General features: G+C 37.8%; 1 protein-coding gene across 3 annotated transcripts in view; it reads left to right on the top strand.

Annotated features, from left to right (window-relative positions):
• Positions 1-13,345: 13,345 nt before the first annotated feature.
• Positions 13,346-26,968, top strand: part of LOC131243381 (dnaJ protein P58IPK homolog) — a 52,856-nt gene continuing 39,233 nt past the window's right edge. For all 3 annotated transcript variants that reach the window (XM_058242708.1, XM_058242710.1, XM_058242709.1), the window contains exon 1: positions 13,346-13,493. In XM_058242708.1, coding sequence (XP_058098691.1) covers positions 13,412-13,493 — 82 coding nt within the window. In that variant the 5' untranslated portion in view covers positions 13,346-13,411. The remainder of the gene's footprint in view (positions 13,494-26,968) is intronic.

Below are 26,968 nucleotides of genomic sequence, written 5' to 3' on the forward strand. Positions count from 1 at the left end.
CTGGTCGTGCATAGCCAAAAATTTACATTTTTCATTAAATTTTGAAATTTCAATATACAAACTAACAAATATATACATTATAATACATAAATGCATGAATAATCAATTCAAATTATACATGCCAGGATCAAATTTCAATTTAGAAAACGTGCTTTTGTCGAGCAGTTTTATGAATATGTCAGTAAGTTGAGTCTCGGTCGGAATGTTTTCCAAAGAAATTGTCTTTTCTTCCACTAATTCACAAATGTAATGATATTTAATGTCAATGTGCTTGGTTCGTGAATGTTGGATTGAATTTTTGGATATATTAATTGCACTGAAATTATCACAATATAAAACCATAGAGTCCTGTGCAATTCCCTAATCGCTCAACATTCTTTTCATCCATACAAGTTACGTATATGCATTACCAGCTGCAATGTATTCAGCTTCAGTATTTGAAAGCGATACGGAACTTTGTTTCTTACTTTGCCAAGAAACTAAACAGTTCCCTACATAGAAACAACCACCACTGGTTGATTTCCTATCATTAACATTACCAGCCCAATCAGCATCAGTGTAACCAGCTAATTGAACAGTAGTATCATGTGGATACCAAAGACCCAGATTAGCTGAACTTGCGACATATCGTATAATTCGCTTAACAGCAGTTAAATGTGACTCTTTAGGGTCAGATTGATATCTAGCACAAATTTCTACGCTAAATGCAATATCAGGTCGGCTTGCAGTTAAATACAACAAACTACCTATCATACTGCGATACAATTTAGGATCCACTTTCTTACCTTCAGAGTCCTTTAAGAGTTTTAAAGTCGTACTCATAAGAGTATCAAAAGTTTTCACATTCTCAAATCTGACCTTTTTAACTAAGTTCAGAGCATATTTGGTTTGAGAAATAAAGAAACTATCAGGTTGTTGTTTAACTTGCAACCCTAGGAAATAATTCAATTCCCCAACCATGCTCATTTCAAACTTAGATTTCATAAGATCTACAAACTCAACAGTTATGTTAGCACAGGTAGATCCATAAATAATATCATCAACATAAATCTGTATAATTAAAATGTGATCATTATGTTTCTTTACAAATAAAATTTTATCAACACTTCTCATTATAAAATTATGATTTAGAAAAAAATTAGTCAATTTTTCATACCATGCCCTGGGAGCTTATTTTAAACTGTAGAGAGCCTTTTTTAGGTGATAGACATGATCAGTATTCTTAGGGTCTTCAAAACCTGTTGGTTGTTCAACATACACTTCTTCATGCAAATCACCATTTAAAAAAGCACTCTTTATATCCATTTGATAAATTTTAAACTTTCTAAAGCAAGCAATAAATAAAAATAGTCGAAGTGATTCAAGACAAGCTACTGGGGCAAAGGTTTCATCATAATCGATGTCTTCAATTTGAGTGTACCCTTATACAACCAGTCTAGCCTTGTTTTGAATTATATTACCAAGTTCATCAGACTTATTTTTGAAATTTCACTTAGTTCCGATAATATGTTTATCTTTTAGCCTAGGAACTAAGTACCAAATATCATTTCTAACAAATTGATTAAGCTCTTCTTACATCACAACTATCTAGTTTTCGTCAGTAAGAGCTTCTTTTACGTTAGCCGGTTCTATCTGAGATGTAAAGCACACGTAGTTACACACATCTTCTAGTTGCCTACGAGTGCGCACACTAGTGAGAGAGTTTCCAAGAATTTAATTAGTTGGATGACCTTTAACAGTTCTCAGTTCAGAGTTATTTTGACTTGATGAAGAATCTGGTTTATCAATTAGAAGTACTTCATCATTATCTGAACTAGAGACATGTGTATTCAAGTGATCGTCATTAACCACATTAATAGACTCTTGAATAACACCAGTCCTCTTATTAAGAACCCGATATGCTCGACTATTCAAAGCATATCTTAAAAATATCCCTTCATCACTTTTGGTGTCAAACTTACCCAGATTTTCTCGATCATGTAAACTATAGCACTTACTGCCAAAAACTCGAAAGTGTTTGATAGTATGCTTCTTATCAAACCACATTTTATAAGCCATTTTACCGATTGATTTTCTTGTATAAACACGGTTAATTATATAACATGCAGTATTTATAAAAAAAAATTTAGGGAGCTTTATACTATTTAACATTACATTTGCCATTTCTTGAAGCACTCTATTTTTTCTTTCTACTATACCATTTTGTTGTGGTGTTTTGGGCACAGGGAATTCATGTGATATTCCCTGATCACTGCAAAACTTTTCAAAACTACTATTCTCAAATTCTGATCCATGATCACTACGGATCTTATAGACTTGAGACTCTTTTCAGTTTGGATACGTCTAAGTATCCTTTTAACTTCATCGAGAGTTTCTGATTTGTCTCTTAAGAAGACTACCCAAGTATATCTGGTAAAGTCATCAACGATTACCAGAATATACTTTTTGCCACCTCGACTCTCCTTCTAATTGGTCCAATAAGATCCATATAGAGGAGATCAAGTGGTTTAGATGTGGCATTGGAGTCCACTTTTTTATGAGAACTCCTAGTTTGCTTGCCAATCTGGCATTCGCCACATATTTTATCTATTTTCTGTATTTTGGGTAAGCCTCTTACTAACTCTCTTTTGCTCAATTTATATAAGTTGCGGTAGTATACATGTCCAAGGCATTTATGCCATAATTCGGTCTCATCGGTATGGACCATGTAACACGATAAATTAGATGAGCTAGAGTCACTTACAATATAGCAGTTTTCAGAAGTTCTGCGACCAGTTAATATTACAGAACCGTTTTTATTTAAAATTTCACACCCTAGGTTAGAGAATTTTACGCTATGATTTTTATCGCATATTTGAGAAATGCTTAATAAGTTGTGTTTTAAACCCTCTACATATAAGACATTCTCAAATAAAGGGAGGTTAGAGAGTTGAATCGTACCTTGGCCAATAATCCTGCAGTTGTTACCATTACCAAATGTGACTGAACCATCAGTCATGTCTTTAAGAGTAGTGAACAGACCTTTGTCACCAGTCATGTGCCTGGAGCATCCACTGTCTAGGTACCACTTTGAATGGCTTGATGCTTTGAAAGCCATGTGGGTAACCAAGCAACTTTAGGAACCCATTTCATAACTGTTTTGGGTTTAAGAGTATAGTTAGTCTTCTTATGATTGTAGTTGTTATAAGACCGACCCATTGAGTTAGATTTTAAGAGCTCCTTAAGTAAATCAACAATTTTCTCAGCTAAAGGATTTCGATTCTGATTTTTAAGTTGATATAATTGCTTTTAGGTTTTACGGATTGAAAAGTTTTCGAATTTTTAGAATAATTCTGATTTGAACTTTTCACTTTTGAGTTTGAAGAATCTCCTTTCACGAACTTAGGAGGAGTATTCTTATGTTTGGGAGGAATATTTTTGTCGTAGTCCAAACCGGATTGGTCGTCACATTTTCTGGATCCGAATAATAGTTTTTCTAACTTAGGATTACCTTGGGCATACTTCTATGTATCCTTTAAACTCAAAAGTGAAGAGACTTCAAGTTTTAGTTTTTCATTTTCAGATTTTAGATTTCAATAAGAGAGGTTTTGAAATCTAAATCGCATTTAGTTTTTTCAAAAGAATCTAAAATGTGGGATTTTTCTAAAACAAGAGTATCAAAATTTTCTTTAAGTTTCAAAAACTTTTCTTTCTAAAGTTTTAGTTTTACTGCAATTTTACAACTTTCCTTGTATAGGGCATTGTAAGCATCTTGAAGATCTTCTTCATTTTCGTGATCACTATTCAGATTTTCTTCATTAGTTGAATCATCATGATCTGAAAAAGTGAACTTGGCTAGAGTCATAAGAGCTTTGAATTCATTACCCGACTTGGTTTCAGAATCTTCTGATTCAGAAGAGGCTTCAGAGCCAGAAAATTCATCCCAAGTAGCCAACATTCCTTTCCTTTTAGGTTTGTCCTTTTTAGAACACTTATTCGCTAAATACACATATTCATAGCAGTTGTAACATTGACTATCTTTTAAAGATTTTCAAGTTTTAGATTTAGATCTTTTTTTATCATTAGATTTTTGAAAATCAACCCTCTTTTTACTTTTAAAAATTTTATAAAACTTTTTAGCTAAAAGGGCCATATCATCTTCAGAATTTTTTAAATCAGAATTACTATTTTCTTAAGAAATACATTTAAAAGATTTAAGGGCGATGGATTTACCTTTAGGAGCTTTAAAGTTTAACTCATAGGTTTGTAAAGAACCAACTAACTCTTCTACCCTCATATTGTCTGCATCACAAAGTTCCTGGATCGCAGTCACCTTTGAATTAAACCGTTCAAGTAGTGAGCTTAGTATCTTTGCACAGACTTTACTTTCTGGGATTTTATCACCGAGACCCCACATAGAGTTGACAATGTCATTCAATCTATTATAAAAGTCCATGAAAGTTTCACTTTCCTTCATACGTATTTCCTCAAATTTGGTTGTGAGGATTTGGACTTTAGGTTTCTTGACAATTGTTGTTCCCTCGTGTGTCATTTCTAAAATATCTCAGGCTTGCTTTGCAGTATCACAGGATATAATTCTTTTGAATTCATCTGGTGATAGTGCGCAAGTTATGGCATTTAAAGCCTTTACATTAGCACTACTCTCATTTTTCTGAAGTGTGGTCCAAGTAAAATAAGGTGTAACTTTCATTGATTTAGATCCCTTGATACCAGTTACTTCAGTGGTAGGAGGGGTCCATTTAGTCAATGTGGCTTGCCACACGCTCTCATTCATAGATTTTAAGAAAATCCTCATTCTGGTTTTCCAATAGGCATAATTGGAGCCATCAAATGGTGGAGGCCCAGTGATTGAAAGACTATCAAAATTTGACATCTTAAATAGCTCATATCGATTAGCTCAGAAAATAAATCCAAATAGAATAATTAAAAATGAACTATTAGGCTTTGATGCCACTTGAAACGGCTGAGCCATATGTCCTAAAGGGGGGGTGAATAGGACTATGCCAAATTAAAACTTAACGGCGGAATTTAAATAAATTAAATGCAGATAGTAATAAACAATCCCACAATACTGAATTTAAAGACAACCTCAAATGTACGAGTATTGAGAGGGTGATATAGATGTTGTTCTAAGGACAACCTTACACCATAAAAACTAAGGGTTTATGACAGGACAACCTTACTAGAACGGTTTGTGTATCAAAACTCAAACTTGATACAGAGGAATAAATAAACAAATAAACAACAAGAAAGGAAATCTAATCTATTACAACATTCCCACATATCCACATAAAGATTACAACATTCTCCACAAATGTAATAAGGGAAATTATAATCATCCACAAAAAAGAAATTAACATTCAAACCACAACATCAGAAATTATAGTGGTTCGCTTGTGTGACACCAACTGTTTAGATAAACAGTCACACAACTACTCCACTCATAATATCCCTACACAATGGATATTAGTGTTCACTATGAAAATAGGTTTTTCCAGGTTCACCTAAAACCCTCACAACTGTGTCTTTCAAGTGGGCTTACACAATTCAAAAACCTCACACTCTGAGTTTTTTGGATCACCTCAAACAAACCACAATAGAGATTTTTCTGGCTCAATCTCAATGAAAAGCAAAACAAAGGAATTTACAAAAACTGTAAAATGCTTGAATATTCTCCTTTAAATGCAGCCCAGAAGAACTAAGTCGGAGTAGAAGTTCAACGTTGAAGTTCAATGTCCAAACTTACTTATGAAATGGTTCTGAGTTCTAAATTGATTTTAGATTTAAAGTACCTTGGGCTAGCATGATTTGATTTTGATTCCAAGAAATAGGAATACTACAATTCCTCTTTCAAATAAAAGTGGAATGCGGAAATTCAAAATCAAATGCAAAGAAAGCTATTAAAAGATAATATTAAATAAGCACAATATAGCTTAAAATAATGACTAACTTATCTCTCAAAGTGACGTATTGATTTAGCTTGAATTCATTGAAAAACTCTGAAATTCGTCGTCTATTTATAAGTGAAGAAATCACATTCACGACTGGTCCTGTGAACACAACGACTGGTCATAGGACCAACTGATTTTTGAAATTTTGAGAGCGATCGAATAAAGCCGTTCCACGACTGGTCGTAGGACCTTCACAACCAGTCAAGGGACCTCCACGACTGGTTGTGACCTGTCCACGACTGGTCATGTGGAACCTAGAATAGTTGCTGAACTTTGAGTCGTAACTATAGGATTGGTCGTGAATGAGTCAAGCACTGTTCACACAACCGGTCGAGTAACCTCCAGGACTGGTCGTAACTTAACAAAAAATTCTGAAAATTTACAATAAACTTAGGACTGGTCGTGGAATTTCTTGGACTGGTCGAGCCAGTGCTAGGACTAGTCGAACAGAGTCCAGGACTAGTCGAGAAATAGTTTATTCACTTATAAAATGAGTTAATTGAATTATGTATTCAAAATGACCTACCTTAAGGTCAATTTAGGGTCATTTATACCTTAAAAGTAATGTATGAACATTGAGCTTCTTTTTCTTTAACTTGATAGTCGTTCTTTGAAGTTAGCAAAGCTTGAGATCTTGTCATATGATGAAGCTTGACTTGAGACTCTTGAAGCTTTGAAATCGACTAACATTGAAGCTTGAACTTGAGTATTAAAGTCTATGAACATTGTCTTGACTTGTACGAAGCTTTGAACTTTTTGAACTCTTGAATCTTGAAAGCTTAAATCCACTATTGACGTTGTACATAAACATGAACTAGTACACTTGCCTTTGAAGTTCTTGAACACAATGCCCTTGTTCTTGAGAAATGCATAGACTTCATTATGTAGATGAGCTACACAAGACACAGATTCCAATAAGGGTTTTGACACTACAAAATTTGACAAATTAGGAGCTAGAAACCTTAACACTTACAATTTTGAGATTTTACAATCCTTTTTCATATGCCCCACCCTCTGACAATTCTAGCACTCCAAATTGACTTTGCCTTTCGACTTGGATTTAGATCATGATTTCACCTTCTCTCGCTCAGACGGTCTTCCCCAAGCTAACAATACATCCATAAAAGTACATTCGCCTTTGTTATTCCTTCTCAACTGCTTCAATTGAAGGGTTGAGATAACAATATACATGTCCAAGGTATCCCTACCATAGCATAAAGTATTAACCAGATACTCCTAGGATTCCAGAAGAGATGTCAACAAAATTAGGCTTTTGTCTTCTTTATCAATCTTCACCTCCCCGCTTGTTAACTTGCAAACTAGTTTATTAAAGACATTAATGCGCTTAGAGAAATCTGACCCTTCTGCCATCTTTAACGTATAAAACTATCTCTTTATATATAGATGATTGGTGAGCGATTTCGTCATGTAGATGCTCTCCGTCTTCACCCATAAGTCCATGATAGTCATTTCATCAATGAAATTATAATTGACTTCATCAGCCAAGCATATTAAATTGTGTTAATCGTCCTCTGATCAAATTCATCACAATCCTATTCCTTCATAGATTTTAGACATTTCGCTTTCCCAATGAGTGCATGTTGTAGCCCTTGATGAACTAAGAGGGCTTTCATCTTTAACCTCCATAGTTCAAAAATGTTTTTTCCTGTGAACTTCTCTGTCTTAAACTTCACATTCAATTATCTCGATGTTATGTTCCTAGATTTACTATGATACCCCAACCTGTATCTAATACCACTTGTTGGGCACTAATAACCGTTAATGGGCATGGAAGCAACTTCAGAACGAATCAAACACGTAATAAAGAATGAAAAAGAACAAGGAAATACAAATAACACATACATTTTTTATGTGAAAAACATTTGCAGAAAAAAACCATAACACAAGAGTGACGATCAATCCACTATATGCAGAAAGTTATAAGAGATGGAACAACTTAGTTTATCCCATTCAAAACCCTCGAGTCTCTCAAACTTTATTTGTCTTGTTTAACCATAATCGTGTAATTACAAGAGTATTCACACACACACACACACACACACACACACACACACACACACACACACACACACTCTCCCGTATGAGATTAGAAACAAAACCCGCACTTACATGTTATATCTGACCTTCGATCGGACCGAGTCGAACAGACTCACAATTTTTTTGGTCGAACTGAAAATGGGCAAAACAGCATAGCGAGCAAATGGTCTAATTCGGGAGTTTTCAGTTGAACTGAGACAAGCTCCAATCGAGCTGAAAAATCCCTCTTTACAACAGATTAAAAATACTCGTTCGACAGTTTGTACAATCCATATCAAAACTAAAGCAACCGAAGTAAGATGGCCATTGCAAATAATTGTCGAACACATTTATTTTCCCTCTACATCTAAGGGTCCTCACGTGGGGCGATTAACGTTGAATTGTCTGGCATGACCTCCATCTCTGTCTTTAACTTGCATTTCTCACATGATTCAGGTTTAATGTGCCAACATCCATGTTGTACAAATTACTATAGATGTCTGTTAACATGGGTCTCCTTTAACATAAAGTTCGGATTCACGCTAATCATACTTGCCTACCCAGTACTAAAGCATTAAGGGTTTATTGTAAGGCAAATGTTAAGTTGCGCCCATATTACTTCAAAACCCAAGACATGGCTTCATGTTAACATTTTGAAGGTCAAATCCCTCGAAATGACGTCTCGCACCCTTCTTAAACATAAATTATATTAACACTCTGTCAAATTCACTCCAATTGACGTGTTAGACTCATGACAATGTCATCCTAACTACATCAGCATTATAAGAAATTGTTTGACCAGATAATATCAATATGTTGTAAATAGAACGTGTAAGCCACAGAGCTACATGGCTATTAAAGCTCATAGCCTCATACCCCTCTCGATACATGATATGCGGTCCATGCTTGTATGCTGATGCTCAATTGGCTATACGAGATTACTAAATGCCAAAGGCTATCAAATCCCTTGAAGCACTAACACTCTAAGATGAAGGACGTTGGACTAGGATCCATGCATACTTGCGTATTGCTTTTATATCATGTATAGGCTAGCTTTTGTGGTTTTTAACTTTTAATTAAGGTTTTTTTTTTTTTTTTTTGGGAGATCGTAATTTAGGACTTGTGCCAGATCATGCCTTGGAATATATTGTTTCCAAAATTAATGAATTTTTTTTTCAAGGCATTTTTAGGTGCAAATGTTATCTTATTGATATATAAATTTAACTAAATCAAAATTATAATATGAATAAGACAAAATTTATAAACATGACAGTATGAATGTAGATACGAGACTAGGGGATGGTATGTGCAATGAACGTGGAGAGAGTAGGTGGACGGAAAATAGAGAAAGAATGAGGGAGGGTACGACTACATGCGACGGTGCGGGGGGTTGACGATGGGTGATTCATGCCCACTTTCCTTCTTTTTTTTTTCCCGGTGCTTTGATCCACTCAGAGCTTTAGATTTGCCTTATTTTCCAACCAACAACCTAGCATGATCCAAGACAAAAGATTTACTTTGTGGCTGTTATGATACATCATAGTAGCCCCATAGACCTTTTTCTTATGGGCTCTTTAACACCATGTTTACCATGTAAGTTACACACAAAAAAGAGAAGTGGGAGTTGGCTACTTCCAAAGATGATTTGAAAGGACAAAAATACTCTCAGGTTGAAGGACTATATGAATGAAAAACCAAAGGTTTCTTTTTCCCATCACTAATTACAAGGGTAGAATTGGCCAAATGCTGCTCCCATTATATATGGTATAGATATAGATATAGATTAACCATTTAAAGTGGAGCTTGCTACCTTATTAGTTTAATTTGAGTAAAGCAATGCTAACTAAACTTGTAAGTTCCTATACATCATTACTCCTAATGAGTAAGAATATTAAACATTTTTGGAGCTAAAATTGGCCATCATATCTATATCTATAACCCTAATTAACCTTAAGGGTAAAATTGGCCAAACATTGTTCCCATTATATAGTAGCCACATAGATATAGATATAGATATAGATTAACCATTTAAAGTGGAGCTTGCTACTTTATTGGTTTAATTTGAATAAGGCAATGCCGATACAACTTCTATATGCCCTACTCATCATTAGTCCTAATGAGTAAGAATTTGAAACTTTTTCAAGGGGTGGCAATGAATTGGGTCCCTTGACTCTTAGCCCTAGTTTGCCTAGGCCTCAATGGCTGAAAATAACTTGGTGGCCCTAGACCTAGCCTTAAAGGACCTAGTTGGCCCAATGAGTAAAAGAGTTAAGTGATAGATGTTTATAATAGGCCTACTCTCAAAATGTTTTCTGCATATTCTCCATCCACAATAAATCCTACATATATATGGTTTGGATCATTGAAATGTGATCATGGATCCAATGATAATATTCAAACCATATATGTATATTGATGGAGAACAATTAACAAATGTCTTTACAACATTATCACAATAGCCCTTAATGATTTATCTAGCCACCAAGTTGTGCTGGGCCATTCACCATTGGTCTTGGCCCAGCTAGGCCTTGACACCATGCTTAGACTTCAAGTCTGCCTAGCCTTAGGGCAAAGTTTAGTGTGCTGGGGGCCGTTGCACAAAACTTTAGGATCTAGCCTCCCAAATAACACCAGAATTATGGGATAATAAAATAATGAAATAAATCAAAGCATAAACCACACGACACAAGAGATTTTTACGTGGAAAATCCTCAAAGAGGTAAAAACTACGGACCTCATCCAGAGCAACAATTAACTATGAAGTAGAACGTTACAATCAATTACAAGCACACATTGCTTAGATCAATCCTTCTTCACTCACGCAAGAGCAGATAAACAATAAGAGAATAAAGAAAACAGAGAGATCTCACCGATCACGAGGATGTAGAAGCGCTGAGACGTCGACTGCGAAGTAGATCACCTCTACGAGCAGAACCCTCCCTTCCACAAGCTTTCTCTCTCTCTCTCTCTCTCTCTTTTTCTCTCTTACGTTTGATAGCCCTAAACTATTTAGCAAACTCTTGTAAAGCTTTAGGAAACTCTCTTACATTATCTAGAAAAGCCCTAGAGACCCCTAGTTATAGTTTAAGAAACTCCATTTCGTACCTCTTGCGAAACCGCCTCAAATTTACGCAGTCCACACCAAATCCGGACTGAATCTGCGTAACCTCGACTAGTCGAGCAGGGTCCTCGACTGGTCGAGCGGCCCATTCGACCAGTCGAGCCTGACCCTCGGCTGATCGAGCACCATGAAATTCTAAAACCAAAAACTCGTTGAACTTTGAGTCGAGCACCACTCGACCGGTCGACCAGTCAAGCAGCTCGGAGTGAGGAGGAAAAATCTCATCATATTGTGCTAGCCCCTTGGCCCTAGAGGGTTGGGCTACTTGAGCTGGGCTCATTGTCACTCTTGTTTTTTTCTTAGATGCGGACTGAGTACGTGCTCCTCCACAACATGGCGGGATTTGATTGGACAATAGGTCTTGTCAAAGATTAGACCCCAATGGGGATGTACTCTATGAACAACTCTCAGACATGCTTTGTATGGCCCTATATTTGATAGTGGCTTGCCCTCCAATCAAATTCAGGCATAATGTTGGTATTGGCAAGGGTGGTACCCAATGTGCATCCCCTTTTATGGATGTAATTGACTTTGAACCCTACCAGGTAGGAGCCTGGATTGTGTAGTGTAATGACTAAAATTTTTGGGGTTTGACATGTTATACATATCTTATCCACACCATCCATCCCATTTTATCAGCTCATTTTAGGGCATGGAACCAAAATTGATGCATATCCAAGGCTTAAGTGGACCACACTATAGGAAACAGTGGGGATATTTGGGGATAATGACGTCCACCATTGAAACCTTCTTGGGGCCAACGGTGATGTTTATTTATCATCCAACTTGCTCATAAGGTCACACGGAAAATGAAGGGAAAACATAATTATAAGCTCGGTCCAAAACTTTTATGCCCCTATGAAGCTTTTAGTGGTAGTTGTTCAATTCTCACTATTTCATGTGGTGCCGTCCACTTGGATATGCTTCCATTGAAGTTAGATTGCATTCTAAGTTACTCAGTATACTATAAGCGTATTGAGTAATCTTTGTGGGGCCCACACATCATGTATATGTCTTATCCATGCTGTCTATCCATTTTTCTACATCAGGTTAGCGCATAAACTCAATATTGAAGCATATCCAACGTTCAAGTAGACCGCACCATAGGCAATAGCAGGGTTAATGACATCCACCATTGAAACCTTTCTATGGGCCACCATGATTCTGATTTGACCTTCAACAAGTAAATAAGATCACATAAACATAGTCCAGAACAAAAATATCAGCTTGATTCAAAACTTATTTGATCCCCCAAAAGTTTACAACTTTAGGCAGTCAAGTCCAATTGTTTAAGGTGATGTGGTCTATTTGAGCTCTGGATAAGCTTCAACTTTGAGCTCATGCCCTAAAATGATATTAAAAAAGAAGGATGAAACACATACATCAAAGTAGGCCTCATAAAGTTTACTCAGTATGCCAGCACACTCAAGTATGCAATTAGCCGTCCACTTCAATTCTTCGCTCATGCCCTAAAATGAGCTGATAAAATGGATGGACGGCATGGATTAGACACATACATCACGGTGGGTCCCACAGAGTTTACTAAAAGATGTATTAAGTTACTCAGCCTGCAATCCGCGCCGTGGATGGGAAGCTAGGTGGGGCAACATGATCTACAAGAAAACTGCCCTGTCCATCCATTTTGCCCGCTCATGTTAGGCATCCAACCCATCCATCCTCTTTGGCCTCTCATGTTAGGACATGAGCTCAAAAATGAACTGATCCAAAACTCAAGTGGGCCGCACGAAACGAAAAGTGGGGAGGGAAATGCCTGCCGTTGAAAAGTTCCTGGGTCCACCTTAATGTTCATGTCCCGTCCAAACCGTTCATAAGGTTATTCCAGATGTTGAACTGAAAATACCAAAACATTAGCCTGATACGAAACTTTTGTGGCCCACGAATGTTTCATTGGTTGGCTTTTCCCTCCTCACCTTTTCTGGTCATGCGGCCCTCTTCAGTTTCACATCCACCTCATTTTTTGACTCATGACCTCACATAAGCTTGCAAAACGAATGGATGGGATGGATTTCTCACAAAGATTGTGGTGGCCCCACCTAGCCTCTAACGGCAGCAATTTTCTGCTGTTCGATATGCCACGTGGAGGACGCGCATTGGCTGTTCTTACGTGGAGCTGAAAACTGAAAATTTTGGTCGGGTTGCGGAAAAACCAAACGAGGGCAGAAGGCTTATACGATATATTCCTCTCCGATCACGACGCCTAGCTTTTGTTTTCTTTCTTTCTCATGCGTTCTAGTTGATATAAGGAGCATCGAAGAGTAAAAGGAAGCAGAAGAAGAAGAAGATGCGTCTCGCCCCTCGGTTGCCGCAGTTCCTTTTCTTGGCTTTCCAACTTCTCCTTCTCCATCCATTTCTTTCCGCCCAAGGTATTTGGAATGTCCTCTCTCTCTCTCTCTCTCTCTCTCTCTCTCTCTCTCTCTCCCTTTTTCCCGTTGCTACTACCAGTTCTATTGGATCTTTTCCTTCTTTATGGTAGATATGGCTGACTTGCACTTTTCTTTTTTCCATCTCTTGTATGATTTCTCCAATTTTCAATTCAACCATCTGATTATTTAAAGGGGGTTATAGACACATTGTATCCTGCTGTTCAGTTTTTACAATTGGGTCCCACGATCCTAGTCGAATGGCCTGTGAGCCTTGCCATAGATTAGCCATTCCCCGAAATTCTTCTTGATGGGACAATCCTAACATTTCAATCTGCGGCAGGCATGTACATGGTTAATGAAGAGTGTCCAATCCTGTGATGGGTGGCCATGGTCTTCCAATTTGGGAGAATTTGGGACATGTTCTGTCCAGGTTGGGGTGTATGAGACCAATGGTCTGGATTAACTGGACCACAGGGTCCCACTTGTTTAAACTGAAAACCCTTGAATATTGTGCATATTCTTGAAAGCAGTATAAATGCAACATAGCGGGGTTTATTTGGTTAATTGATTTAACCTCAGATTTGGTAATTCTTACGACTCTACATTCGGTCAAAGAGCAGGAAAAAAGTGCTTAAGGTCCCTACAAGTAATCTATAAGTTGATATCAAAGCAGTGTTGCAGTGATCAGATGGGCCTACCTATGTGATGGCCTGTCGCAAAAATCAGACCAGTCGGTATCATTTTGTTGGTCACGCGTGAATTTAACAGGGACTGTTGTTATCAGGCACGTTGTTCGGAGTGTCATTGATATTATCCGTATCTCCAGCTTGGTGATAACGATAACACTGGTAGCGATATTGATGACACTGACAGTTTTAGAAATTTCAGGTATCGCTGTATCGGTGATGTGTCGCTAAGTATCACCACGTGAATGTATTGATATTGCCAATGTATTGCCAATATTTTCGATTGTGTGAATTCCAGATGTCGCTTGTATCACCAATGTTTTGATATCGCCAACATTTTCGACTGTGTAAATTCTAGGTGTCACTTGTATTGCTAGTGTATCGGCGATATTTCAATAATATCGCCAGCGTATCGATATTGCCAAAAATCTATTTATGTAAAAAAAATCATTTCATTTTTTAAAATGGTGCATGGTTGTATGTAGTGTTCAACTTGTCGATGATAATATCGGGATATTATCATTATTGGGACATAGGCAATATCGAGACCACAATCTTTATTTTTCTTTTCAATTTTCGACAATTTCTGGGAGAAATATCATGTGTTGTCTATATTCTGAAATGTCGATGGATGTTTAGATGGGATGGATGGGATGGTTGGACTGGTTTCTTATGACAACACATGCTTTTAGGCTCCCATTAAATGGAAACTTATTATGTACGCATTCTTTTTGTAATTTTTTTATTCCTAAATATGAAAATGTGTATTTTAGCATCTCCTGAAGTTTTACCGAAAAATTCCACTGTTTCCCCTATGTTTCTCCAATGTTTTCACACATTTCCAGTTATCGGTGATATTATCGGCAATATCAATATTGTTTCTATATCCCCGGCTAGCAAAACTTATAGTGATACCGATACTTCGAACATTGATCACTTCTCTTGCCCACCTTATAACTGGACCAGCACAGTGGGGATACCTGATGCATCGCTCATATATCTAATGCTTGTGGCACATGTGGCTGCATGTGGAGCTACAACTTACAAGTGGATTAGAAAAACTTGTATAAAGTTCCTAAGAATAAGCTGTCTATGGTAATTGAATGCTCATGGTGCTATGTTTTCTTTTTGATGTTTCAAATGAACGGGCTTTTATTTTATTGACATTCTTGTTGAAATTGTTATGAAATGTCTATTTGGTATCTATAAGAGCCTCTCTCATATATGAATGGATTCTTCTCATTGATGGGTTCTAACACAATATCTTGACAGCAATCCTTGGAGATGGATTTGATGAACACATCTGCGAATTGTTTCTCACTGAAAGTGATGGACATTTATTTTGATGAATTGGGATTTTAGTCGGAGTCTCAACCTAGAAGGGCATGGGACGGAAAGAAACCAAAGAGAAAGGGTCCCCATTGAGAGACGACTAACACTCCATATGCCGTGAAAAAGATTGGTCAACTTATTGGCTTCAGTGATTGGCCCCTATCTTTGTGAATAGCTGTAGTAAATGAACCCTATAAAAAACTGACTGCACCAATTTCAGGAAACCGTAGACAATTGTCCATGGGTGTGACAATCATGCTTCACCCAAGGTTTTTTTTTTTTTTTGAAGACACAAGGTGTCCCCACCTCTTTTTGAAGTGAGACTAACCCCTGCGGATACACGCAATCACCCACAACCACGTGTATTGGGTAAAGCCAAAGAGGGGAATCGAACCCTCACCTATAGGGAGCAAACCTACAGTGAAGGCCATTCGCCCAAACCTCGTTGGGGGTGACAATCACGCTTCACCCAAGGTTAGCTAGACAATAGCGTTAATATTTGTAGTTGTAACATACAAATGCATCTTTAGTGTAATTACATGGAGCAGAGGTCATCCTTGGACTCCCTAGTAGACTGGAATATAGTTGCATGAGGCACGGAGTGGAGTGGCAAAATATTCAGTTGCAGGAGTTGGAAAAATATTTATTTTGAAATGTTAGCAAGTATAAACAGCTAGGAAACGGGAGTAGGGGCACAACTCCGAAGTGCGATTTGATGCAGCCATGTAGGTTGGTTAGATGGTTCGTGCAGCTAAGGATTGCTCCACTTAGAGCATGCACTAAACATACATAGGGGGAGGAAGATCAGATTTTTATTTTTATTTTCTACTCTTGAGTGGAGTCTAGTTGAAAGACTTAAGGGTGATTACTCTATATCATCATCATTAAACTAAACTCCATCCTCACATATTGTCCACTATGATGCCCATATGCTTGTAATATGCTCAAAAGATCATCTTGGACTTGAGTCAATACAGATACTGGTATTGGATACTCTAGCATTCTTGTAGCAAATGTTTTAGTTATATCCTTGTGTATTAGGTCCATTATTTTTGAAACATAGAGAATTTCTTTCATTGTTATCATAAGTCATAACAAATATGTGCTTTGGTACTGTAAAAATTTTAAAAATCAACTTATGTTTTATGAATAGAATCATTTTATTAAAGAAAAAATTGGAATATTACACAACAAGAAATTACTGAGCTCAATAGACCAGAGGATTGGCTGCTGTCTCCTGAAGATAGTGTCAAGAAAGCAAAGCTAGGTTGTGCGGCGTAGGATATTCTGAAGTAGGATGAAATCAATTACAATCAAAAGTCTCATGCAAATGCATCAAAGGAGAATAAAAACGCCGCTTGCTTCCATAAAATTGCTAGTGCTCACAGATGAGCCAACTGCATAGCCTCTATTCGAGTTGACAATCTCTTAACAGAGAAGGAAGTTATTTATTAATTCGTTGTCTACCATTTCTAGCAACTCTTCACAGAGTTCTCAGTTACATTTTTATTGTATGGGCTGCATTTTAACTCCCTGCCACAGGAGATGGCTGTTTTGTTGGAAGAACATTTCATGAAAGAAGTAAAGCAAGATGTGTTTGATTTAAAAGGAGACCACACTTCGGACTAGATGGGTTCGTTCTTAATCACTTTTTATGCAACTTTATCTAAGATGCTGTGATGCAGGACAATTAGCCACTTGCTTTAAAAGCTCGAATTGATAGAGAGTGGCGAATCAATCCTTTTATCTCATAGCCCAGGCTCCATATCGCATGTGTTAGGACCTCGACCGAACCTCCTTGTGGGTCCTACTTCACATGGGTTCCTCTTCACACGGGCCACCCACCCAAGTGTGCCTCTGCATCCCACAGGCTACCCCACTGAAGCTCGATGTGAAAATGCCTCTGCATTAATCACCTCCGGTGAGGAGTCTCGAACATGAGACCAACCTGGCTCTGATACCACTTTGATGCAGGACAATTAGCTACTTGCTCTAAAAGCTTGAACCGATAGAGAGTGGTGAATCAATCCCTTTATCTCATAGCCTAGGCCCCACATTGCATGGGTTAGGGCCTCAGCCGAACCTCCTTGTGGGCCCCACTTCACATGGGTTCCGCTTCACATGGGCCACCCACCCTGAGTGTGTCCCCGCATCCCATAGGCTACCTCACTTGAGCTCGGTGTGAAAATGCTCGTGCATTAATCACCCCCGATGATGTAGGACACATGATTTAATGCAAGTATGCAACGTGAAGATTATGAAAGAGTCCATAAAATAATTCAATTAACAAAAGATGCTAACCCACCAAGTAATTAGGAGTAAACAATAGGAAACAAAATTTGATTTAACCTAAATCACATGCCCGCATGCTAAGAAATCACATAAATCAATTAAAACTAGGCTTGATGGAAGGATAAAACTTCCAATTTAGCATAGGCACGTTCCACACTCAAGGAAATGACTTATAGGTTTTATGATTATGGTTAGGAATGGGAAAATATGAAATTTGAAAAATTAGGGTTCATGCGAATTTGAGATTTTGGAATTAGAGATTTAGAAATTGGGGATCTAGGGTTTAGGGTAGGGTTATGGATGAGAAATCAAGGGGAATTCAAAGGATTGAGCGGTTGTTTGTACGGTCAGCTTAGGGACTCGCACATGTAGGTCGTTGGTTAGGGTTTTGGGGTCCTCAATGGTTGATTTTGGTTAGGGTTGAAGTTGGATGATGGAAAGTTGAGGAAAAAGATGATTTGGAAGAAAAATAGTGGAACAGGAACAGTTTTCCACATGTTACTTTATTATTGCAAACAATGGAGTGGGTATTTGGTGAAAACGTTTTCTTTTCCACACTTAACTCTTTGGATTCCACCAATCCAAAGAGGATTAAAGAGTTATTAGGGCATTTGCTAAGGGGACCCGGTGTTGCCATTTCTTTTCACTATAACAATTGAAGCTTTGAGTAAATTTCTGGAGAAATCTATAGCAGTTAGTCTAATCCAGGGTATGTCGATCGGCAATGGCTTTGTTTTGGCCACTCACACCTGGTATGCCTATGAAACCTTGTTATTTGGAGGTGGTTCTATTTCAAAGGCCCGAAGCCTAAACGATATCCCTTGTTATGAGGTGGTTTTTGGGCTGAGGTTAAATCTATCTAAGATTAGCAAAATTGGGTTGAATTTAGATAGCTCTGAGGTCAGTTATCCTGCTCCAACTGTTGGTCGTGGGGTTATGCCTCTTCTTCTCGAACTCTTGGGAATGCCTCCGGGAGTGGATAGACCAACACTTGAAGCATGGGATGTTGTGTTAGAAAGGTGTGGCACAAGCTTGCCTCCTAGAGAGGCAAATTCCTCTCTTTGGGATGGAGGACCACCTTGATTGAAGTTGTCCTAGGGAACATTTCAATATATCTCTCTCAAATGAAGAGATTGCTAGCTTGTCTCAAATTTTAACCTTCTCAGAAGTTTACATTTAGCATGCTGGTTGTGTGACAGGAGGATTCGGGACCTCAAAGCTGATGGTAGAATTTCATTTCGGTCATCCTATCATATCTCATTGGTTGAGCTTTGCTCATATTCAAAGTGCCACTCTGCAGTTTGGTCCGGATTAGCCCCCTGAAGGTTAGCATGGTTTGTTGGTCATTATGCTTGAATAAAATATTAACGTAGGTCCTAGGATCACCTCAAGAACAGGAGCCATTCCTCCTTGCTATTCTTTGCTGAGTAAAATCTTAACGTAGGATCACCTGAAGTAATATCTGGGTTGAGTGTAAATTTATTGAAAACAATATTATTGATATCAAATTAAATAACAATTTAATATGTGCTATTCTTGATATTAAATAAACAGTTAGAAATGGTCACCTGCATTATGCGATATGGAGCTGAATTGGTCCGTTATGAAAAGAGGGCCATATCGGTGAATACGCCCTCGTATTGGCACCATTACAGGCTGATACGTTGTTATAGGCCAATACATCCATAAATGGCCCATTTTGGATTTTGTCTTTTCAAAATTTCTCTCATTTTTCCACTTTATTCATTTCAACTATGATGAAAGCTTAGAAATTGATTTTAAACTAGATTTAGGCCTATTTTGAGGATCAAGACAAGAAATTTGAGTGGGGATTCAATGAACCAAAGTGGATTGGACCATTTTGGGAAATACCAAAAGAAGGGTAAACCATTCCACTCTCCCCCTCACCTTCGTTTTTTTTTTTTTTTTTCAATTTTCCATCTTCATTTTGTTGTATTTATATGTAACAGGCTCTAGTTGACCAAATAATGTTTGATTTGTGTTCTAGTAGGGCCTATTTGGTGGACTTTCAGTGTGTCAAGCTGAAACTGCCCAGCGGACAATATTCTTACCAAAGAATGTCCCTTTACACCATCAAATTCATGTCCGAAACAAAACAGGAAATATTTAGGATCCTCATGTTTTTTGACTTCTACCCAATGTTTTAAATTTTGACAATATTGGCCGATATATCCCACGATATATCTTGTATCCCACTTGTGCGATACGAAATGCACAGGTAGTGCCAATATATCCCACATGTTCAATCTGGTGAGCATTTTCAATTTCTGATCTTTTTTTTTTTTTTTTGAAATTATGTTAAATCAATGTCAAATGGTTATAAATCCATTGGTTCTTCATGTTTTGCATGAAAAATCATGGAGTTGGAGCTTTGATTTCACATTGGTTCTATATGTTTTCCATGTTTTTTTATTGAAATTTTCATTCAACCAGATGTCAATTGAGATTAATTTTGAAGTATTTAACAGTATTTGATGAAATGATCATCACATACACTATACTTTCGAAATTTGAGTATAGGTGGTCCAATTTGTGAAATTTTGGAGAAAATTTGAAAATTTCCCAATTTCTTCCAAATTGCTCGCAATGTTGCACTCAAGCATGTGTGAGGGCTGCACTACTGATTTGTTAAGTCCTTGTCAATTTTCGAAAAATAAGAATCATTTTTAATTAAAAATTGTTAAAAATTTATTAAAATATTATGTTTTTTTCGAAAATTTCCTTCAACCAACTATCAATTGAGACTAATTTCAAAGTATTTAGAAGTGCTTGATGAAATGATCATCACATACACTCTAAATATTATGCATTCAATTTGAATATAGTTGCATTAGTTCAGTTAGATAGTGCATAGCTTAGGACCCTATACAAGGGAAACCTATTATGTGCATTTCTTTTTTGAGATGTTATGATTTAAAAGTGCGTATTAAAGTTGTTGTTGTTGTTGGTTTTTTTTTTTTTTTTTTAATAATAACAATCCCTGATTCAACCATTTTCCCAATGTTTCCCCATGTTTCCAAAAAGCGCGATAAATTACTCGACACAAACGATATATCCCGTGCGATAACCAATACATATCTATATCCCAAGGATGCGATATGTAATGCGATACCAATATTTCGAACATTGCTTCTACCAATAATATTTGAAAATTTTCCCCAAAAGTAAAAAAATTCAGCTGTTTTTAAGGCTATATTGGCTGATATGGGCCCCGTATTGGCCAGTTGTGGCTTGTATTTAATTGGCCAGCAAGCTGGCCGATACGCTGACCAATTCCATTTCGTAATACCTTGGTACTATTACTCAAGAGATGGGCTGCTGTGTTGCACTGTTCCTCATCTGGGGATTACTATCTGAAGTTAGGGACTCAGCAGAATGCTAGCATTTTGGAAGTCAAAATTCCTATTGTTCGGTGGTAGGATAAAGTTTATCAAGGTTGTTCTAACAAATATGCCTCTCTATCTCGTGTCTATTCTGAAATTTCCCTCTAAAGTTGCAGCCAGGCAGGAGTCTATTTGAAAATTTTCCTCTGGAATGACAGGGAAGATGCTCACTAGTATCATCTAGTAGCATGGAAGAAGTGTGTAGGAATTGTGTCAGTTGGTACATTTGCTTTGGCTACTGTGGTTAGGTCTAGAAATGCGACGGATGTGGTTGTGGACATCTGTTTTTTTGCGTACCCTTGGAGGTAAATGCCATTGTTGGACAACATGGTTTATATAAGATTTTGACGCTGGACCATCTAAGAAGGATTGCTATATCGTTTCCCAATTGAACTTGCACTGATGTATTTTTTGCGTACCCTTGGAGACTGTTCATCATTTGTTGCTTCCCTACCCATATGCCTGGTTTGTACGGTCTTTTAAAAAAAAAAAAAAAACAGCAGTATTTGGGTGCTCTCAAGTATGGTGAAAGATTTAACTGAGAGTTCGTGGTCAGATGCTTGGGGTCCTGTTGGTCGTTTCTGGAAAGATCTCTCTTCCAGGAAACACTATGACGTCTCTAGTTGGGAAGAAACAATATGATTTGCAGTGGGAAGGCTAGCCTGACTACCATCAGCCTGAGGATCTTTCGGCCAATTTTTGAGTGGGGCAAAACAGATACTAAAGATGAAAGGCTTTCCCAACAAGGTTTTATAGAACTAGGCTGATTTTATATTTAGTGGTTATGGAGTTTCAAAGGTTAAGGAAGGTGGAGCTTGCCTCCTATGTGGTCTTTGAAGCTCAACTCTGATGGATGCTCATTTGAGAGTCTTGGACAAACTGTGTTGGTGGCCTTTTCAAAAAGACCGGGGTGCCCCGTTGAATGAGGTCTTTGGTCCGATTGGGGTGCATGATACAAATTATGCCAAAGCTGCAACCTTGCTTCACGGGATCGAAGTGGCTGTAAATTTTAATTGCTCTCTGATTATCATTTAAGGTGACTCTAAGAATGCGATAAGATGGCCAAGTCTGGTTGCTGCCTATGGAAGATTGGCAATCTGATTGATGAATCTCTGGATCACTGTGATCTCATTAGAGTGTCTTTCTCTCATGTGCCTCACAACAAATGGTGAGGCGGACAGTCTATCTAACAAGGGGCTGCTAGGGAATCAAAGGAAAAGTTGACATTTGAATTGATCAATGCATTAACATTGGATTGATACTTGAATTCACTAGTGGATCAATGTATCCATTCATAGAGGCGGTTACATTGATAGACATGTTGATAGGTCTCAACATCCAAATTGAAACACCTTTGCAAATGATGATGTGGCATAAAAGGCAGGGCAAAAGTTTCAGGATCCATGAAGAACTTTAAATTTACAACAGGAGTTGCACCCATGCAAGTGCAAATAAAAGAGATATTGTCTACTGTGGACTCCAACAAAGGTTGTGATGAGCTGATACGTAGGATTACACCGCTAGCTTCTAGCAAGTAGGAAACAATTTTCATCATATTGGTATCGTTAAATGTATCGCTGACTGGGGATACGGAAACATGTATCCATATCGTCGATCCCAGGAAATGTATCTCTAACTGAGGGAAACATGGGTTAAAATGTGGAATTTTTAAGCGAAACTTTAGGAGATGCAAAAAAGAAAAAGGAAAAAAGAACCGTACATAATAAGTTTCTGTTTAATAAGGGCTTAAAGCATGTGCCGTCGAAAAATATCAGTACATTAGTAATCAAAATGAGTTCATATCATACAAATGTCTATCCATCCATACATTTCATACATCCATCCATACATACACAAATATATCCATCCATCCATGCATACATGCATGCATCCATCCATCTATCCAACAATCTATACATCCATCCATCCATGCATGCATAAATACACAAATATATCCATCTATCCATGCATACATCCATCCGTGCCTATCCATCCACCCATGCACGCATACATGCACTAATACATCCAACCATACATATCTATAGATCCACCATCTATCCATACATACATACATTTATTAAATCCATCCATCCATGCATACATACACTAATACATCCATCCATCCATCCATGCATACATACGCTAATACATCCATCCATCCATCCATGCATACATACACTAATACATCCATCCATCCATCCATGCATATATGCACACACATATCCATACACGTCTATCCATCCCTCCATACACACATACATTTAATATCCATAATCCATCCATCCATCCATGCATATATGCATCCATTCCTTCGTACATTAATACATCCATCCATGCATACATATATACGCGAATATATCCAGCCATCTATGTGTGTACATCCATCCATATATCCATACATACATACATACATTTAATATATTCATCCATCCAAGCATACAAAACATACACTAATACATCCATCCATTCATACATCTATACAAACATCCATCCATCCATCCATCCATTCATACATCCATACATCCATTCATACATCCATACACGTCTATTCATCCATCCATACACACATACATTTAATACACCCATCCATCCATCCATCCATGCATGCATACATACTTACACTATACATTCATTCATCTATGCATACATCCATACATGTATCTCCATCCATCCATCCATATATCCATACATACATACATTTAATATATCCATCCATCCATGCATACAAAACATACACTAATACATCCATCCATATGTGCATATATGCATATGGCCATCCATCCATCTATCTATGCATATGTGCATATGTCCATCCATCCATAAATCCCATACATACATTAATACACAACAGTTTAAAGTTCCAAAACTTTAAGATTTTGGCTCTATACATCTGTGTGAATTGAACACCAATTGGAAGATGATGGCAACTCCTCACACGTAGAACCAAAGTATAGCTATCCAGACCATTCAAACTATGAGTCTTATTGTGGATGCAATGTATGTCTAGAATCACACTTATTAGGCAACCGTAACTACCCCTACAAGTGTGACAAGTATATAACTAAAGAGTTACAAGCATAATTAAATGATGAAAAACAAACACAAACTGAAAACACATCCGAATTTAAAGCTGATGTAGGACAATTAACCACTTGCTCTAAAAGCTTAAATTGATAGAGCATGGCGAATTAATCCCTTTATCTCATAACCCAGGCCCCGCATCCATGGGTTAGGTCCTCGGTCAAACCCTCCTCGTGGGCGCCAAATTACATGGGTTCCGTCTCACACGGGCCACCCGCCTCACACGAGCCGCTCACTAGGAGTGTGCCCCCGCATCCCACATGTCACCCCACTCGAGCCCATTGTGAAAATGCCCCTGCATTAATCACCCCCAGTGAGAAGTATCGAACACAAGACCTCCTGCTCTGATACCAATTTGATGCAGGACAATTAACCACTTGCTCTAAAAGCTCGAATTGATAGAACATGGCGAATCAATCCATTTATCTCATAGCCTAGGCCCCACATCCTTGGGTTAGGTCCTCGACCGAACCCTCCTCGTGGGCCTCAAATCACATGGGTTCCGCTTCGCACAAGCCCACCCCGAGTGTGCCCTCACATCCCACAGGCCACCCCACTCGAGCCTGGTGTGAAAATGCCCCTGCGTTAAAAGCTCTGCCCCTTCGACTTCAAGCCCTAAGCTCTCTCGAGAGGAGAGAGAGCCCCACCTCTTTGACTTTAGGTCCTAAGCTCCCTTGAGAGGAGAGAGAGCTCTACCCCTTCAACTTCAATCCTTAAGCTCTCTTGAGAGGAGAGAGCCTTGCTTCTTTGACTTTAAGCCCAAAGCCCAAAGCCCTAAGCCCTAGGCCCCGCCTCTTCAATTTTAAGCCCAAAGCCCTAGGCCTTGCGTCTTCAACTTCAAGCCCAAAGCCCTAAGCCCTACCTCTTCGACTTCAAGCCCAAAGCCCTAAGCTCTAAGCCTTGCCTCTTCGACTTCAAGCCCCAAGCTGTACCACAACCCCCAAAACCACATCCTGATTCTAGAAATCCACAAAACTGTTGAAGAGGAGATTTTGGCCAATCAATTGTCCCTACAAGAAGGTCCCTTTGTTGTATCTTCAAGACCATTGGAGCTCAAACGAAGGGAACAAAAATCGGATTTCCCCCTTTCACGTTTGTATGGCTATGAAGCCCAAAAATTCAGTTTTTTGATTGATTGACTATCTTCTCGAGCTTGATGGAAGTATGTCCTTGCCCCTTAATATCTCTTAATGAGTTCCTTTTCATTTTGGATGAAGATTTGTGGTTTCTTTTTGGAAAATTTTCAGTTATTATTTTTTGCTTTTTAGGAGCCCGTTCCTATGCAATGTTGTAGGACAGGATTTCTCTCTCTCTCTCTCTCTCTCTCTCTCTCTCTCTATATATATATATATATATATATATATATATATCGAATTTCTCTTGATATATATATGTATTTTTTGGGGTATTTACACACGTTGCCCCTCGTGTTGACCTATATCGACAATAATATCATTGATATAGGCAATGCATGGAGGACTTATAAACGGGGAACAATGTTATTTTGGTAATATTATCGCCAAGTGATACATGGGAGATATTTCTCCTATTTATCAGTAATATTTGGAAAAAAAAAAAGAAGAAGAAGATACTTTCGGGGGTTTCAGTATTACTAGTCTGGCGGTACCGATAATATTTGATATTATCAACGATATTTTGAATAGTGGTAGAAAGAAGATTTGTCTATAGAGGTAGTACAAGTTCAATTGTCAACAATCGTTTCCAACTCGAGGATGAGTTCTTTCGAAGACTGGGGAGAAATGATGCATCCAAGACCACACACGAGTAATAAAAGGATGCATCTAAGCCACGAGCTGTTCAATCAATGATCAAGCCATCAGAACAGGTCTCCCCCTGATCAAGTCAATCTAATGAGTTTGATCACGTATTGGACTGATCTAATTGTCCAGGTTAAGGATCCGGACCATTTAACTAATTTGGACCATGCCAAATGTTCAAATTGATTAGATCACAGATTTGGACCAGATGAAGCATCAGCTGATATATGGACCCGATTCAATGGTCCGATTGACTTCTTTTTTAACTATCACTTAAGTTTCATTAAAAAATTCAACCAATTTCCCAATGTTTCCCCATCTTTCCAACAACAGTGATACATTACACGATACAGTCGATATATCCCATGCGATAACTGATACATATCCGTATCCTAAGGGTGCAATATGTAACGTGATACCGATATTTCGAACACTGGTTATAGGTAGCCTTAAAATAGTAAAGTCTAGATTTGTGTAAGATCTCTTATATCTTTAACTTTTCTATTTTGGCCTGTATAAAGACTTTGAGAGCTATATGTGAGAAGGTAGTTGATGAATATTTTGAATAGTGAATCGAGTGTTTCTTCTCCTTTTCCTGTGATGGGAATTTTCGGTCTTTTGGTGAGATGCATTAGAACTGTTGGTGCTTTGCCATCAGATTGGAAGCGTGATTCTACCTAGTTATCCTTGATTTTATCGTATTCCGTCTAATTGTTTTATGAGCATGGCATTATTGCTTTGCGTTCTATTATTAAGTATTATAGGTTTATCTTATGTGCTTATTTTATTGTATGAAATAGAAACATTGACCTCATAGGGATTGTATATACAGAAAGAAATATTGTCTGTCCTTTTGTATATTTATTATTAAGCATGTTTGGGCATTTCCTTCAAAGTGCAAG

Source organism: Magnolia sinica, chromosome 4 (assembly GCF_029962835.1).
Source record: "Magnolia sinica isolate HGM2019 chromosome 4, MsV1, whole genome shotgun sequence".
In the NCBI taxonomy this organism is placed as follows: Eukaryota; Viridiplantae; Streptophyta; class Magnoliopsida; order Magnoliales; family Magnoliaceae; genus Magnolia; species Magnolia sinica.